The 17,474-nt window shown below is 38.9% G+C and overlaps 1 protein-coding gene across 8 annotated transcripts in view; it reads left to right on the top strand.

Annotated features, from left to right (window-relative positions):
- Positions 1-16,140, top strand: part of golga3 (golgin A3) — a 62,327-nt gene extending 46,187 nt beyond the window's left edge. For 6 of the 8 annotated variants that reach the window (XM_078554520.1, XM_078554521.1, XM_078554518.1 and 3 more), the window contains exons 16-23: positions 1,894-2,091; positions 3,057-3,173; positions 4,030-4,169; positions 5,198-5,330; positions 7,723-7,845; positions 8,774-8,938; positions 10,838-11,001; positions 14,287-16,140. In XM_078554520.1, coding sequence (XP_078410646.1) covers positions 1,894-2,091; positions 3,057-3,173; positions 4,030-4,169; positions 5,198-5,330; positions 7,723-7,845; positions 8,774-8,938; positions 10,838-11,001; positions 14,287-14,497 — 1,251 coding nt within the window. In that variant the 3' untranslated portion in view covers positions 14,498-16,140. Of the gene's footprint in view, positions 1-665; positions 843-1,878; positions 2,092-3,056; positions 3,174-4,029; positions 4,170-5,197; positions 5,331-7,722; positions 7,846-8,773; positions 8,939-10,837; positions 11,002-14,286 lie in introns of those variants that run through there. The other 2 variants (XR_013578241.1, XM_078554522.1) reach the window with 2 other exon arrangements.
- The last annotated feature ends 1,334 nt before the right edge of the window (positions 16,141-17,474 follow it).

Raw genomic sequence — 17,474 nt, 5'->3', positions numbered from 1 at the left:
AAGATATTCCTGCATTGTGAAAATACATTTGAAATTGAATTTGTCCCACGGAGGGAGATTTTCTTATTTGAAAATTGAACATGCCCTAATAAAACATTTTATTGTACATAAGTATTTGTTGAGATGTTGCTTAGCTGTAAAATTACTACTACAATTGGAATACTTTGAGCTTTGAGTTCAGTTTCAAAGTGCAGTAAGTTTGTCCTTTTTGTTCAGCTTTATTTCTTCTACTGCCATAACTGAACAATAATTGACCATTTATGACTTTCTTTCTATTTGAGAGCACAACCTAAGGTTTAGCACACCCCAGAAGAATGTTGTCTTAACTGTGTTGATTGCATTCAGTCAGCTTTCTCTTACAAAATAAACAGCAAGAGAGTTTAGCAAAAAACAAAGCTGTTGTATTTAACCTTCGTTTAAAGTTGCTTTTTTTAAAATTCTAGTACTCTAGCCTTATATTGATCAAGTACTTGTATCCTCATCAGAATTTTCAATACACATCTTTGTACAGTGAAAAACTAAGTTCAGTGTTGGTGTACACCATAAGAGTCGGCTAGCTGCTAGGTTTTGTTCCCTGTCGTTTAGTTAAATTTCAGTGAAGTACCAGCAGGGTCATCGAGGCAATGGGGTCATTCAGTATTGAGCTGGAAGGTGCTTGTGTACAGATTTCAGATAAAGACAGGGTCGTCTTTGGCTGTGGTGGTGAATGGCCTATCCTGCCTCTCAACCTTGGATTCACGGATCAAAACCAGTGTCTTGGATGATGTACCACCTGCTCACACACGTGAAACTACCGCAGCACAAATCTGCCATCCTCAGGAGAGGAAAAACCAAAGTTAAAGGTCAGGGGCAAATCAAACCTGTTCATCTACAGCTGTACATGAGATGCTGTCTAATACATTCACCTGCAAACGCCTTCAATCGTTTCCATTGTTTTTCTCTCTCTATCTCTTATTTGCTCCTCCTCTCCCCCACTTCCCCTGTGATTTCTCTAATTTCAAGGGATTGTCATAAATAATTTGTTTTTTGAATGAAGGTATTTGTTATCATTCCTTTGATAGGCTCTATTCCAACCATTCGTTCCTTAAGAACAATCTAATTCAAGCATTTGTGGTAGTTTTTCTCTTGAATTGTTGTGATTCTTCTCGCAAAATTTAAACGGGGTGTTCTTTTATTTTTTATTTGTTCGCAGTATGTGGGTGTCGCTGGGTAGGCCAGCATTTGTTGCTCATTCCTAATATCTTGAGAAGGTGGTGGTGAGCCGCCTTATTGAACTATTGTAGTCCTCTGGTGTAGGTACACCCACAATGCTGTTACAGAGGGAGTTCCCAGATTTTGACACAACGACAGTGAAGGAACGGTTATATAGTTCCAAGTTAGAATGGTGTGCGGCTTGGAAGGAGACTTGCAGCTGGTGATGTTTCATGCGCCTGCTGCTCTCGTCCTTCTAGGTAATAGAGGTCGCGGGTTTAGAAGATGCTGTTGAAGGGGTCTCGGTGAGTTGCTGCAGTGCATCTTGCAGATGGTACACACTGCTGCCACTTTGTCAGTGGTGGAAGGAGTGTTCTGTTCTGAGGGATGTTGGAAGGTGTAGTTCTGGTTGAAGGTAAAGACTGCTTTTTATACAGGTGTTTGTGAAATGGCCAGAATTAGAAGAATTGCACCTGAAACTGTTCCAGTCACTAGTAGTGTAGTAGAAATTGCAAAATACACAGTTTGAATCTATTGAACAGTTCATATTGTCTCTTTGTGTACTGAGACTACATTTTACTTTTGCAACCAAAGTTCTTCCATATATTTTGTGGGGTTAATTACGATGAGTATGAAGGCTTATTATTTTATTTTGCACAAATTCTCTGTTCACCATGATGGCTTCAGTTCTCTCCCACTTAGCTTCAAGAGTCAAGAGGTTATAGGAAAAAGATAAGACGCTTGGAAGAAGCCAATAAAAATCTGACTCTGGAGTTGGAACATGAACGAGGGAAGCTTGTTGGCCTGAGTCAGTCCCATGCTGCACTGAAAGAGCACACCAGCATCTTGGAGACTGCCTTGTCAAAGAGAGAAGCAGATCTTGTACAACTTAACCTTCAGGTATGAGCTCAAATCAGAGGGTTTTTTTTTAGTCAGGAGTTATTTCTACTGTTAAATCCCAAGAGTGCTGCGGATTAAAGGAATTCCAGATACTGTGAGCATTTTGCAAAAAAAAAATCAGCTCCTGACCTTAAATACTGAAACACTCCAATTAGCAATGTTATTCTTACTTTTATTCTAATGTTAATCTCCTGGATCTAAAAATATTTAAAATTTTATTTTAAACACTTCTGCTTGCTAACCTTCTCCATTCTTTCTCTCTCCTTACCAGTGTTCCTCTAAAACAGGCTGTGCACAAATAACGTTCCCTTTAAGATGCATGCATTAGCAGGCGCGTGTCAATCTTAAAGGGACATGGCAGTGCAACAGGCTGACACACACAGCAAACAGAAGTTAGAGGTAACAGTGCTCCTCCATCTTCCCTTTTTTAAAAAAATGCCACTTTAGCTAGTTATTTCTAAATGGGCCTCTCAACACTTGAACAATATCTACCATATTTTTGGAAGTGGGGTCCATGGTGCAAAATTGCTTTCTGTCTGGCAGAGAACCAGTTCCAGAACTACTCCCAATCTAGAAGACCCAGATGGTCACGTTATGGTCAATCTGGTCAATTTTTGTTCGTGTCAAATCAAGAATCGCAGATGCTCAGCGGCCCCCAGCAGTTTGTTTGTGCCACATTGAGAGCTTGGTGCTGCTCCAAGGGCTAAGTAAAGCAACAGCGAATGGTGTTGTAGTCTGCTAATGCAGCCAACCCAAAATCTGTCTTGTGAAAAATCCGTGATGATCTTGACAAACCGGTTTGACAACCATTCGGTCCCTTTTCCCTTCCCCCAACTTTGTGATTAAATCTGTTCCATTAATATCCATGCTCTACTTCAAAATGGAAAAAAATAACAGAATACTGCCTCTCTTGGTAACATCCAATGGTAGCAAGATTTCATGGAGTGACTATTTTTTTTGGACAGGTACAAGCAGTCCTAAAACGAAAGGAAGAGGAGGATCAGCAGATGAAGCAATTGGTACAAGCCTTGCAGATTGCACTGGAAAAGGAGAAAGGAAACGTTAATGAACTGAAACAGCAGGTAAATGGTGGCTTTAAGTGTTCATTTCAAGGAACAGTAAACCTTTAGTAGCAGTCGAAAACCGATGCATCAGTTTTACCTTAATGTTTTAATGCTTTCACTCCAAAAGTAGAGGTTTGGAGCACGGGAATGTCTGTTTCTCTGGGATTCCAGATTTAAACTGAAGAAAGGCATCAACGTGAAAAGGTTTAGAAAAATTCTAACTGTTCCATTAAACTGCAATTCAGACGATTGAGTGAATGAGCACACTACAAAATTGCCTGTCTTGCTGCATATGCTGACATTAGCTTGTAAATTGTATCGAAAACTATCGCAAAATATAGCAAACTGGTTGCTTTAATCAACATCTCCTCTATCAAAAAATGGTTAAGACACAGCTCAGTGTAGGATTGAATCATAAAACTCTCTGCTAAGGAAGTGGGTCTCAGACTGGTCATCAATTGAAATGCTACAATTGGCATTTAGCATACAATGAGCTAGGATTTGGATACTATCAGCCAGGGTTCCCAGCTCCTACTGCTGTCTAGTGATTTCTGCAGGCAATGCACGTGTGGACCATGGATGTGGACAGCAGAATGCTCTGGTGTGTTGCCCTTTATAGTTCAAAGGCTGTCGATGCTCACTGTCTAAGAATAGTGACCTGGATGTGGGATGCTGAAGGGCTGATAGCATTTGTTAAACAATACACAAACCAGAGAGACAACTTCAAGATGACAGGGGAAGGTGGAGAATGGAGATCTGCTGAGATTATGCAATATTTCCACCTCACTAATGGAAATGAAATTAAAGCACTATTTTGGCATTGTTTTTTATGGTAGGTCTATTTTATTTTTATCTTTATTTAAATTATTTATAGGTTTCAGCAAACAAGGCTGAGGCTGGACACAATCGTCGTCACTACAGGGCAGCTGCCCTTGAACTCAGTGAGGTGAAGAAAGAGCTGCACGCCAAAGAACAGCTTGTAGAAGCTCTGCAGGCAGAAGCTGATAAACTTCAGTAAGATAACTGTTATACACATCTGACATCTAATCGCAGAGCTGAGCAATGACACTGTGGGAGGAATGTTGAAACCCTAAGTGTTAAAACGCCAACTAGCCTCTCCGGCACCATGCACCTCATGAATCCTTCTTACACAATGGTCAGTTTTTGGTGGGGTGGGTGGGGTCAGAATTGCCCAGCATTGCCAGGTTGATTTAAATTCTAGAGTTTGTGAAATCCCAGCCCCTAATCCTGTGCAGCATTCTATCTGGAGTGATGTCTAATGGACTTGTTTAATGATTGGGTTTGATACGTTTTATAGAATCATAGAAATTCAAGTCGATCATATTAACCCTAACGGCACTGTGGGTGTACCTACACCACATGGACTGCAGCAGTTCAAGAAGGCAGCTCACCACCACCTTCTCAAGGGCAACTAGGGATGGGCAATAAATGCTGGACCAGCCAGCAAAGCCCTCATCCCATGAATTAATTTTTTAAAAACCATCATGCAAGTGTCACTAACTATCTCCACTAGGGAAAAAGATGAAGTGTGGGATTTAGGTGGGTAAATATATTTGGAGCTGTTTGCTCATGAGCAGACTTGAGCAGGATGGCCTGTTTCTACAGAATTAGTTCTGGGATCTTTTGGCCAAAATGGTTCAACTACATGAAGGAACAGAAAAAAAGTAGTTGGAAATCTTCATTAAATATTTCCTAAACTATCAAACAGTTGGCTGCCTTCTACAGTCACGAATATTCGTTATAAGATATGAATGTACCCAGCTGAAAGATAAGAAATGGGCTGACTCATAATGGTCAAAGAAACCACAGCAGTCTTTCTTCAACAGTTGCTCAAAATGTGACACCATTTCTTTGGAAACCCAGCTCATATCTTGCATTGCACAGCCTTCAGTTCCATCAGGTAGCTTCAGCTAGATGAAAGCTGTACCTTTTAAATAATCTGATTTCTTAATGGTGCCTGGAATTCCTGTTGTGTTATGATTGGGTTTATCTAACCTTGCTCCTATTGTGTTCTATTGCAGAGCCCAGGATAAGAAACACTCTCAGGAAGTAGCACAGTTCCAGGAGGAATTGGCTGCAGCTCACTCTCAGCTTAAATTATTGCAGAAACAGCTGGATGAGCAGCTTAACAAACCAGCTACTGTAAACCAGGAGGTACAACTTGCCTTGTGGCTGCATCTATGTTATATACAGTGGTACCTGCATATCTTGATCAATCAGTTTCAGCATAGGCCTTGACCACTTAAGTTTGAAACCCTGATGAGTGAAAATAGTTTTATGCATCACTCACCTGTCTTTGCCTTCTCATGACTCGGTTCCATTTTCATCAATGTTCCAACCGGCCGCCTGAATGAGTGTGGTTGTAGGTTCAAGTCACATTCCGACAAATATCTAGGTGGCACTATAACACAATACTGAGGTAGTGCTGCATTGTTAGAAATGCTGTTCTTCTTCATGCAAGAATTTATAACAAGACCCTGTCAGTTGTTTCAAATGGGTCTCCTCCACCCCAACCCTCCATTTCCCCACATGATACTTGATAGTACCCTTATCCATGTCTTACCATTACAAAGCGAATATATCTCATAGCTTTACTGATGCTCTGGGTTGTGGAGTGAGCATTATGTCCGTTCACTCTGGAGCACAAATCTCTTGGATAGTCCCAATTTATACTTGACTAAAGTCCCCCCGCCCATGAAAGTAAGCTTCGTTTTCACATTCTCTTCTAATCTCTTCATGGGGAAAACATGACCCTTTTCCTATTCCTGACCTGGTATTCTATAGCATATCCGTTGTGTTAGCTTTGACCGTTTCACATTAAAAAAAGTTCAACCAGGGTGCCTGACCTCTCACTGGGTCAACCTCAATCTCCCATATAGGGCCATACACCCTCCCTGACTGCTCTTTCCTTTCTGAGCACACTGTAGCACTGCACATTATGTTCATTATCATTTGCTAGGGACAGTCATGTTTCTTGTATCTCGGTAGGACAGTTGGCTGAGTAAGCAAAATAAAAAACAAACCTGAGAGACTGCTTTGGAAATCTATAAAGGATGATGAGTGCTGAACCTTGGCTCAAATGTCTCCATTTGTAAAATGTACATGAGTCAATTCCTGGTGTTTTTAAAAAAAAAAAAATCTTGGGATAGCTGATATTGGCGGGAGCATACAAACCCATGCTCTGTCCAATATCAGCTATCCCATACTAAATTGCAAATCTTTTATGGCAGGAATTGGCTCATGCACTTTCTTATGGAGATGCATAGACCAAGGTTTAGCGCTCAATACTTAAGTCAGTACTCCCAAGGTATAGAATCTTTGTCTCCAGAGTGCAGTAGTACTAGATGGTGAGGCTTTTACAGAGCACTCAGATAACCTAATAATGACCTATACTGTCTGAGAAACCAGTCTGTTATTGATGGGAATTCTGTTTGCTTGGTGATGGAATGGTGGAGGGGAAGGAAAGATTTGATTTAAGGTGTATTGGGAGCTTTAATCATTATGAAAATGGTGATGTAGCGTATGTATCCAGTTTAATTTTTTGCATGGTCTGCAGTGAATTTTTGTACCTATATCTTTTTAAACAGAAATGTTTTGTCAGGGTCGCACACAACTCACTCCTAGACATAATCTTTGTCGAGACCATCTGTGCTGCAGATCTAGTGATAGTGAAAAGCTATTCTAGTGTGGTAGGATGCTATGAAAATAGCTATAGATTTTTGCACTTAAAAACTAATCTTTGTGGGTAAAGTTATGGCCTGGTGTCTTAAGCCTGTAGATCAGAGGATCCACACTGGATATCCAGGCTGTGTTGCTGTACTGGGAGATATGATGTTTCTATAGTCAAATAGCCCACTGCCATACTACCTAGGCTCACTTGCAAAGGAAAAACATTCAGTCAAGATACTAGAGGAGAGCTGGCAGCTGTCGGAACGATTTGTTAACACAGGTAGGGTTGGGGGGAGAATGACTTTGAGGAATCGGACCGCGAGGAGATGTCATATATTTATAGTAGCAGCCTCATGATTTTGCAGCTGCTTCATTGGCATTTATAGTAATTCTTGCTGAAATATGCTGTACCCGACTACAAATGGTGTTGTGGTGGAAGTAGCTGGAGCGGTTAGAAATATTCATTAGGGGTATTCATATTGTACAAGCCTTTTTTTTAACATGTTTTTGGATCCCTAGACAACCTTGATTTTGAAAGTTCTTGTTGACCAATATGACATAAATGTGTGATAACTAATAACTGCCGATGCCTTAAAGACGTAACTACAGTGTGGAGAAATTTTTGCTGTGATGGTTCAGCCCTGTTCAAGTATTATATTTTAATCCCATCAATAAACCTGTGGCACTAAATTTGCTAAAGATTTTAATTATAAACAGAGTATATTAAACACATTCAGTCATCTGTGTGGTTGCCATCTGTCCCTTCAGCAAAGGAAGGTGGAATTGGTTGCCAGAAATGGGAATTAATTTGGGGAATGCCTCCTATACATAGACTGGTAATTGTGATTATGGCAAAGTAAAAAGTCTTTCTTTTCAGGTGGAGGACTTGAAATGGGAAGTTGAACAAAAGGAAAGAGATCTACAAGCCTTAAGGCAGCAGCTGTCACTGACTGAACAGCGTGGTCAGAAGGAGTTGGAAGGACTACAGGAAGCTCTACAGGTGGGAGACGTTAGCAAGAGGAGTCCTGTTTAGTTGTCTCTGTGTATAAGTATCTAAACTTTGCACCCTTTTTTGTTACGTGGTAGTCATCTTAAAATGTTTCCTGCTGAATGAGTTGAGACTTTTGGCAATTTGGTAGTCTTCCCCATCACCATTTGTTTTAAAAATCCTGTGACCTGGAAGTTCAGAATGTAAACAAATAGACAAATTTAATCTGGAAAAATATTCAACTTTTAGCTGAATAGTCAAATATTGAGTTATGCATTTCAGGCAACTCACTAAATGCAAGTGTTATTTACTGCTACTGAAACAGTAGGAATAATGGGTAAATGTGTCATTTGTGCCATGCCCTGGCACCATGTTAGTTAACATGCTATGGAAAGATATGAAATGTCGCTGACAGTGAGCTTTAGAGTAGTAGAGCATAGCCTCATACCTGAGCTTCACACTTTGAGTTCCAGATCTCACCCAGGAAAAGAAAATTGGGGAGGAGGATCTTTGGTGGGAATCTGGCCTGAGCTGTTATGAATTTGTTCTCTGGTAACTAATTTTAGGAATATCACTAGTGTACCTACCTGCCTTTTTGATCTACAATGCGTGGGGAGATTTATATACCTCTTGTTTTTACATGCACATTTTGGTTTCTGAAAGGAAACGTCTTAAGGGTACTTTTTGGATAGTTTCAGTCATGTTTCAAATGGACATGGTCCTCAACTAAACTATCCCTCAAAATTGGGACAAAAATCTGCATTTATTTTCTGTTGGCTTCATCCTTATTAAACAGATAACTAATGGGCTAATGTAATTAAAGATTTTTCAATGGAATTTATACATTTCCACCATATTTTTAGTGGTGTTTATTACTAGCTTATTTAAATTTAAAATAGTTTAAAATGTAGCTGATTCTTCCTTACACTGTATTTTGCAGGGTATCAAGACTAATCTGGAGGAGCTGCAGGAGGAGCTGACAGTAACCCGTAAGGACAAGTTCATGCTCCAAACTAGGGTGTCAGAACTAAGAAATACCATGAAGACACTACTGCAGCAAAACCACCAATTGAAGATGGACCTCAAACAGACAAAGACACGCAAGGTAAACGGGTAACTCTAGGGCAGAACAGAATGGTGTCGTTTCTGCCCTGGGATATTTGGACTCGACTAGATGTCTGAAAAGCTAAGTGTGTGTGTTGCTGTGACCTTGCCCAACTCAGCTGAGCAGAAGAACAGGTGGACCATTTTGCCCCTAGAGTCTGTTTCATGCAATTCCAAGAGATTATGGCTGACCTGTGACCCAACTTCATATACCCGCTTTTGCCCCATGCCCCTTAATACCTTCGGTTAACAAAAACATCAATCTCGGATTTAAAAGTAAGAATTGAGCCAGCATCAATTGCCACTTGCATCGATTTCTAATGTGCCTGAAATTAGCTTTAAGAAAAGGGATATGAAATATTGAACATGATTATGCCATGTCTGATGTTTTATGTTGCTTATCCCAATGTGTTTGATATTTCATAGAATCATAGAATGGTTATAGCACAGAAGGAGACCATTCAGCTCATCGAGTCCATGCTGGCTCTTTGCAAGAGCAGTCTAGCTAGTTCCACCCCCTGGCCTTGCAATTTTTTTTTCCCTTCAGATAATTATCCAAATCTCTTTTGAAGGCGCAATAGGATTTCAGATTGTAACTACTCGCTGCTGCTTGCTAGTACAGATCACTCTTGAACCTAATCCCTTTGTTATTCGGTTACATAACTTGATACCAACAGAAAATATCACATTAGATGTTCTTTCTCCAGGTAATATTTAAATAGTATCAATGATGGGAAATCTACACGGAAATGATTGTAGTAATTAATTTTAATCCTGTCTGTGTGAATGATGGCAAAAACATCCTGGAGAATTCTGCAGCACTTTTCTGAAATGCATTATTTAATTCCAGCTGTGTGTTTGTGGGGGGGGTGTGGTTTAATTGAATTGGAGACAGCTGGTTTAGAGCTGTTGAGTTATCAGAAGGGAAGCTGGGTTTGAAATGCTGAATACGTAAACATGGCTGAAGTTTTAGGATGTGAGGTGTGAGGAAAATTTACATTTTTAGATAAATTAGAGTAGTTTGAATTTCAAAGAGATGGTAGGATGTTACACCTAGCTAAAGGAAACTAAGCCAAACAGTGTGTTTATTTTTCCCAAAGGTTACTGATAATATGAGTACTGTGAAAGATTTATATTATGAGAAAAGTAAAGTTACAAAGACATATTGGAACAATGGAATTTACTTTGAAAAGGGAGAAACATGTATAAAGGAGATGAGGTTATATGCAAAGGAGAAGGCATTCTAAGATCTAACACAAGCGTGAAAAGCCTCCAGCCTCTGCATCAAGTTGTTGTCTACAGGAACCAAGGCTAAGAAAACTCACTTTGAATATCATTGTCCAGGGTATTGTGTGCTTTGCCTGGGTCTGTTAAAATATTTTGTTTTACTATTGCCTTAACGGAGGTGTAACTGGGAGCCAGATTAATTAGGAGATTTGGGAGTTAATATAGTAGTAATTTGTAGACCTATGTATGTGCTTAAAATCTTTTCTTTTATTAATACATGTCTAATTTGGTTTTGTGAAAAAACCTCTAAGTCTCGGTGGATTTATTATTACCGAATTCAAGGCACGCATCTCGAAATAAAATACAAATTGCAGAACAGTTGTGGCGGCTGTTTCAAGTTTCTCTCTGGGATTTGAGTAGCTCGGCATTTACCATCCGCCGTGCCATAACATTATTTTGTAGGATTAAAGTAATGATGCATTTAGGCATAAGGTAGCTATGTACATGAGGGGGAAAGAAATAAAAGGATATGTCTGTAGGGTGAGTGAAATAGAGTGGGAAGAGGCTCACGTGGAACATAAATACCAGTATAGAATTATTGGGTCAAATGGCCTGTTTCTATGTTGTAATTACAATGTAATACTATAATTTAAATAAACTTTGTTTTGAACAGAGAATAGAGTTGAAAGGAGATGCTGTTTCGTCAAATCCTGTGACCCCAGTAAAGATCCCCGATTGCCCTGTACCTGCCTCCCTCCTTGAGGAATTACTCAGGCCACCGACAGCTGTGAGTAAAGAACCTCTTAACAACCTCCACAGTTGTTTAAAGCAGTTGAGGTAAGTTCCCTGCAAAATGGTCGGTTTTGGGATTTTTTTGTGTGCTCTGATTAATATATGATATATTTTGCAGTAATCCATTTCTGATTCCATAATTGAATAATCTTGTAAATAATCCCCAAGCTTTACAAAGCTACTGTGGGTAGAAATATTTAGAATAAAATAATATTTCTGGGGAACTTGAATTCAGTCTATTAAATAAATCTAATTAAAAAGCGGGTGTCACTAATGGTGGCTATGAAACTACTGGATATCGTAAAAACCCAAATGATTCACTAATGTTCTTTAGGGAAGGGAAAGTCCTTTAGGGAAGGGAAATTGCTGTTTTTATTTGGCCTGGCCTCTATTTGACTGAAGACCCGCAGCAATGTGATCGACTCTTAAATGCCCTCTGAAGTGGCCTAGCAAGCCACTAGGTTGTATGAAATCACTATGCTTGCAGTGGTTCAAGAAGGTAACTCACTGCCACATTCTCAAGGGCAAGGGTCAATAATGCTGACCTTGCAAGCAATGCTTGAATTCTGAAAATGAATGTTTAAAAAAAAATAAACCCCATGAGCTTTGTGGTCATAGTTTGACTTTGTTTGGCACTTGACAAGATTTTATCACTTGTCAGTCTCCTGTTCTCCATAACCTTGAAATTAGGATATGGGAGATGGTTAATGTATTAAAACAGTTTTAAAAAAACAGATTTCCAGCTGGCAGCTTTATTTTGTTGGCACCAGTTGTACACAATTTATGCATCAGAAACAGGCTGTACTACTTATTTTCCAAAGCTTTGGTTAATTACAATATTAACTTTCATAGCCCTATTCAAAAATTATTATTCAGCAATAAACAGAGACTTTTATTTAACATGGTTGTTGAGTTTAAATAATGCCCTGGATTTTGTTTTCTGCGACAAAGAAACAGCATTTCCATTTATTGTACTTCGGATTGTCCACAGATTTGTAGTGGGCTTTTGTGTGGCAACTTGGTTTTATTAAAGAGCCATTTTAGCGCTGCTGTGCTATCTACAGGGGATCTGGGACAAGCTGAAGAGAGACACTGTTGCTTACACTAATGAGATTGAAGAACCCTAACAGAGGCATGTAAATTCTAAACCAGGAAATATAAATTAAAATATTTAACTCATCAGTTTTTGTACAGAAAGCAAAATATTAAGAACAGGGAAAATGATGGGACTAAAAGATAAGACACAGAAAAAGTAAAAAAAAAATTAAAGTCTCCAACAGTATTATAATATGAAGAAATGATACTTCATGCTTGTAAAATAAATTTTCAGCGACAGATGGCACTAATTGGCAATAATTAAGAGTTAGCATGAACACGCTGTTAAAAATTCAATTACTTGAATGCACAAGTCCTAACTTTATGACTTATCTAGTGGGTAAGTAGCAATGCCTCATGCCCTTCATCTGTTTAAATGCCAAGCCTCTTGGAGAGGTACCGGTAATAGAGAAGATTGTGAAGGAACAGGGAAACTGGACAGCAGCTTCCTGATTTTTGTGTTTAACTGAGCCTGTGCAGACATAAAGTCACTGTCCAATTTACTCCTTGGTAACAGTAAGCAGTGATGGCCACACCTATGGCATAATTTGGGCCAAAGTTATATAAGAATCTTAAGTGAAGAATGCTTAATTTACCTGCTTAAAGAAAAATCTGCACTTAAAAGAAGCTTAAAGTAGCCTGTGACTTGAAGATAAGGAAAGGAAAAAAGATCCAGGGCGGGAACAGAAGCCATTACTGGAGATACTCTGCCTCTACTTGGATAGATATGAGCGCTTTTAAGCAAGGGCAGTCCCACCGAGCTTCACAACAGAGAAGATGGGGTGGTGGAAATTTGTGCAGTCAATGATGTCAAAGATTGCAAAGAGCTCAAAAGGTATGAAGGGGGATAGTGCTCTGCTATCATAGAGGATGTTATTGTGACTTTGATTAGGGCAGTTTTAACCCTGTGACAAGGGTGAAAACATGATCTGAAGAGATTCAAGCATGGAGTTGTAGGAAAAGTGGGCACGGATTTGGGAGGCAAGAGCACAGTCAGTGGTTTTGAAATAGAAAAGGAGCTTGGAAATGGGATGATAGTTTTCAAGGACAAAAGGATTGAAGGTTTGTTTTTGAGACAAAGTGCAAATCAGGAGAGCTCCCACAGGAAAGCAACCAAATACTGCAACTTGAATTGAGCTTATTGCTTAACTTGCTTTTTCATAAGTGTCTTCAGTCTTGGATTTCTGATCCAGTTGAAGATAAACCACGCAGTGACCATCTATAATCTAAGCATACATTAAATGATCTATACTAAAATCATTAAGCTTGCCTATAAAATTAATTTAATGTTACAAATCTGGAGAATGGTTGGACAATAAAGGTTTAATTTTTATAATGTTTTATGCAGGTTAAAATGTTAATTAAGAATTCTGAGTCACAGCATTTAATACAAATGCTCTCAGTGGTTTAGTGGGATCAGAAGTGAATGAATGTTTATAAGGCTTTTTGATGCTGCACCCATGCCAGTGTTCATCAAATGATCAGCTAGCTATGTTTGAACCATGGTGAATGACCACCTCTTTAAGGTGCTGCACATTGGAAAATCAACAGAAGGGAACATCAGCTTTCTACAGTGTTCCCATAATGGACAGCTTGAGCAAGAACTGCAAATCCACTGTGGGAAGTATAGGGGAAGAAACAAGCATCTCTATAATTATCTAAGTCCTATGACATAAAGATTTCAGGTTGGAGGAAGGAAGATATTTGCATTGTAAGCAAATATTTCAACTCCATTTTGGGAGATTGGGCAAAATAACTGAGACGAGAGTTTTGTGGAGACAAAACCAGGTTTTGTCCTCCTATCTTAAGCAAGTTTCTTGAAGCAGTGATGCTTGTTGCAAATATATATAAGGGTCCTGTATCTCAGTGTTTGCTTCAGTGAATAAAAACTGAATATTTTGGAAATACTCAGTAGGTCAGGCAGCATCTGTGGAGCAAGAGAATTAACATTTCTGGCCAATGACCATTTATCAGTTCAATGAAGAGTTGTTAAACTGAAACATTAACTCTCTCCACAGATGCTACCTGATCAGCTGAGTATTTTCAGCAATTTTCTGTTTTTATTTCCGATTTCCAGCTTTTACGGTATTTTACTTTTGCTTCTGTAAATTTTGTTTCACTGTGACAGTTAATGTATTGCTGCAGGATTATTCAGATCTTGGATTATCTGCGGGCAAAGACATAGAAGGTCTATTTGTAATTTTTTTAAAAAATCCTCTCTTCTACTATCCAAAGGCAAGAGATGGACAGTTTACAGCGACAGATGGAGGAGCACACAGTCACTGTACACCAATCAATGTCGTCATGGACACAAATGGAAGGACAGTTGATGGAACTTACTGCTGATGGCACCACCCCAGCAGCAGCAGAGCTGTCCAGCAATAGTACAGAAACTGACCTCGACAACACTGCAAATACTAACCATGCAAATAGGACCTGTCAGTAGGGAACAATTTCTGTATCGCCGGGAATATAAAAGCCCTCAGTAATGCTGACGAGTAGGAATGTTTTCCAGACCTCCTTGTGCTTTATTTACATTCTGGTTTTCTTGGCAGCCTAGCAGCAAAGTATTCCTTCATACTACTGGTTATGGATTTAAATATCACCTGTAGCCGCTTGAATCCACCTTCCACATGTGATTTTTGTCAGGCTACGGGGTCCATTCAAAGAGAAGGAAAAAAGAGCAACAGGAGGTGGGAGGTAACTTTATCTTCAGGAGGTCAATCCTTGGCTATTCATTAGGATGGACTGACTTGGAAAAATTCACCACCGTCTGTCTGGGGATTCCTACCCTTAAGTGATGGGGGAGGGGAATAAATACAGGAAGGGCTTAAAAGGATAAAAAAATATTGATTCTAATTTATTAAAATTACATTTTAACTTTAAAAAGTTGTAAGTTTTTTGTTTTACAGTTCTGAAAGTTCGAGATATATTTGTTTAGCTTAAGGCTCAGGCAGCATTATGTTGGTACTAAATAAGTCAAAGTTCAACTGAGGACATTAGTATGTTTTGTACACTTTAATCTTAACATAAAGAAGGCTTGTTCTTCCTCTTGGAAGAAGCCATAGTTTAAAAACATATTTTGCACCTTTTTGATCTCCAAGTTTGTGGAGCTAAGACAACCCCAAATATATAAACTGACTTGACCTGACCTTAGTAGCAAATGCTGAAGATGCTCTTTCGGGTGTTATATTTTGCTTCTGTGCACACACTAATATATGACTTCATCTAAATGTTACAATTTTGTTTCTTTACAACACTGGTAGGGGGTTGGATCACACAAGTTTAGCACTCTGGGTTTGAATCCAGCCAAAGCAGAAGGATAAAGTTTTCAACCCAGCCCTCACTAGGTATGGGCTCATATCAAAAATGCCCTGTAGTTGGCAATTGCATTCAGAAGAATGGAAATATTACATAGGTGCCCTAGATGGTACTTTTCTCTGTTGGGACTAAGAAACGTTGCTAGGTCAAGTATAGGAAGCTTTAAGCTGCAGGTGCCTGTTACCTGGGTGTACTGGTTGCCAAAATTTGGTGCCTACAATGGAAGAGTAGTTCGTTCCTCAGCACTAAGCATCCTCACCATGATGAGCAGAAAGAAAAGTTATTTCTGGGTTATTGGTGCATTTAAAAAAAAGAACAGTTTAGAAAAATTGTGGAATATACTCAGCAAAAATCCCACTGCCATTTACTTAAAATGTTCTGTCATGAAGAAAGCATGTTTATATCACTAACAAGTGAGCTGAAAAGTAAATTCCTTTTTCAACAGTGGCATAGATGCTTAACCTAAGTAATGTATAAACCTAACAAGCTGCTTTAACTATTTGTCGACTTTTGTGCACTACATCAATTATTGTTTCTATCTCAGTAACTGTTGCTGTCCTGAGATGGTGGAATAGTTTGCTCACTGTTCAGTTTAATCTGACTTTTGCTTTCTGTTTATTTTGTTTTTGATTTGGTCTATACACTCTGGATCTACTTATGAAAACTATCCTGTACAAAAGTTCTGTAAGCATGTTAAGGGACTTAAATTTGTGCATAATATTGCTGGAGAGCATTGTGCAATAAACTATTTTTGGTAATGGTTTTCCATGTATGATTTACTTTTGCAATTTTTTTTTTAAGTAGAGGTACAGCTTACTTAGAACTTACATGTGTGAAACCATTTAAATATCAGTCATCTGCATAGCCTGTTTAACAGTTCATATTTTACCTTATATAAAAAATAATGGAAGCTAAAGCCTACAGAATTCTGCATAAGAGCAAATATTTTGTAACTCTCAATGGGAGCTACTCATCTCACTTTGATTCCACAATTCCATGACTGAGTATCCACGAACAAACAATATGGCCTTACGTGGTCAAGAAATACACAAAAAATAATGTCCATATGAGAGTAATTGATTATACTCTGCAATTATTTCCTTATAATGTCAAACAGCACAAATGAAGCTCTAACTTCTTAGAACCATTGTCTAAGTCCTGAAACATAAAAATCACCACTAGTACATCCTACATATGGAATTTTTTTCTTCTGTCATTTTGCTAGCACTGAATGTCCAGTGCTCTGTGGCCTTGGTGTGCCATGGTATTTTTTTTTTTGCAGGATTGTTTAGCATTATAATGACATTACTGATCAATCTGCAGTTAGTTATGAAGAAATTCTATGTCCAGTATATTGGAATACAATGCCTGAGGGTGTGCTGGAGGCAAGTTCAATCATGGCTTTCAAAAGGCAATTGGATAACTATCTGGAGAGAAAAGATTTGCAGGGCTGCTGGGAAAAGGCAGGAGAGTGGAAGTAGCTGAGTTGCTCTCGCAGACAGCAGGCATGGACACAACGAGCCAAATGGCCGCCACCTATGCTATAATTATTCCATTATTCTATGTATATATTCAAACAGCACAACTGCCTGGAAAATTACAGGTTCTCACGACTATATAAAACATGTAGTTTGAACACATTGCTGTTTGTGTTTTTAAAAACAACAATTAAACTGTGAATGGGTCAATGAAGATGAGGAAAAAGTTGGTTTCTTTTAATTTTATCCTTGAAAATGTTCCAGCCAACCTTTATTGCTATCACTGCACAGATTACTCCTTAGCCCTTGGGTCATTGACAGATCATGTTATGTTTTATAGAATCTGCCTCTTAAGAGCTTTCTCCACCCCGCCCCACCTCGCCACCACCCCCAAACTTGCGAGAAAAATTAATCATTTTAACTATCATCATAATTGCTGGATTTTGTTCAATAAAGTGAATAAAAGTCTGTAATTGAAATTTCTGCTGCTGCTGCTTGCATAGATTTGTGTGCTTCATAATCTGAATGCTTATTGATTGACATTCATAATTTCCAGTTAAGCACTGCACAAGGTAAACAGATAAATGTTGCAGCTTCATTAAAAAGGAAGAGTACTGCTACTGT

Source organism: Cetorhinus maximus, chromosome 12, assembly GCF_964194155.1.
Source record: "Cetorhinus maximus chromosome 12, sCetMax3.hap1.1, whole genome shotgun sequence".
Lineage (NCBI taxonomy): Eukaryota > Metazoa > Chordata > Chondrichthyes > Lamniformes > Cetorhinidae > Cetorhinus > Cetorhinus maximus.
The sequence above is the reverse complement of the archived record's forward strand: the minus strand, read 5'-3'. Positions and strand labels throughout refer to the sequence as shown.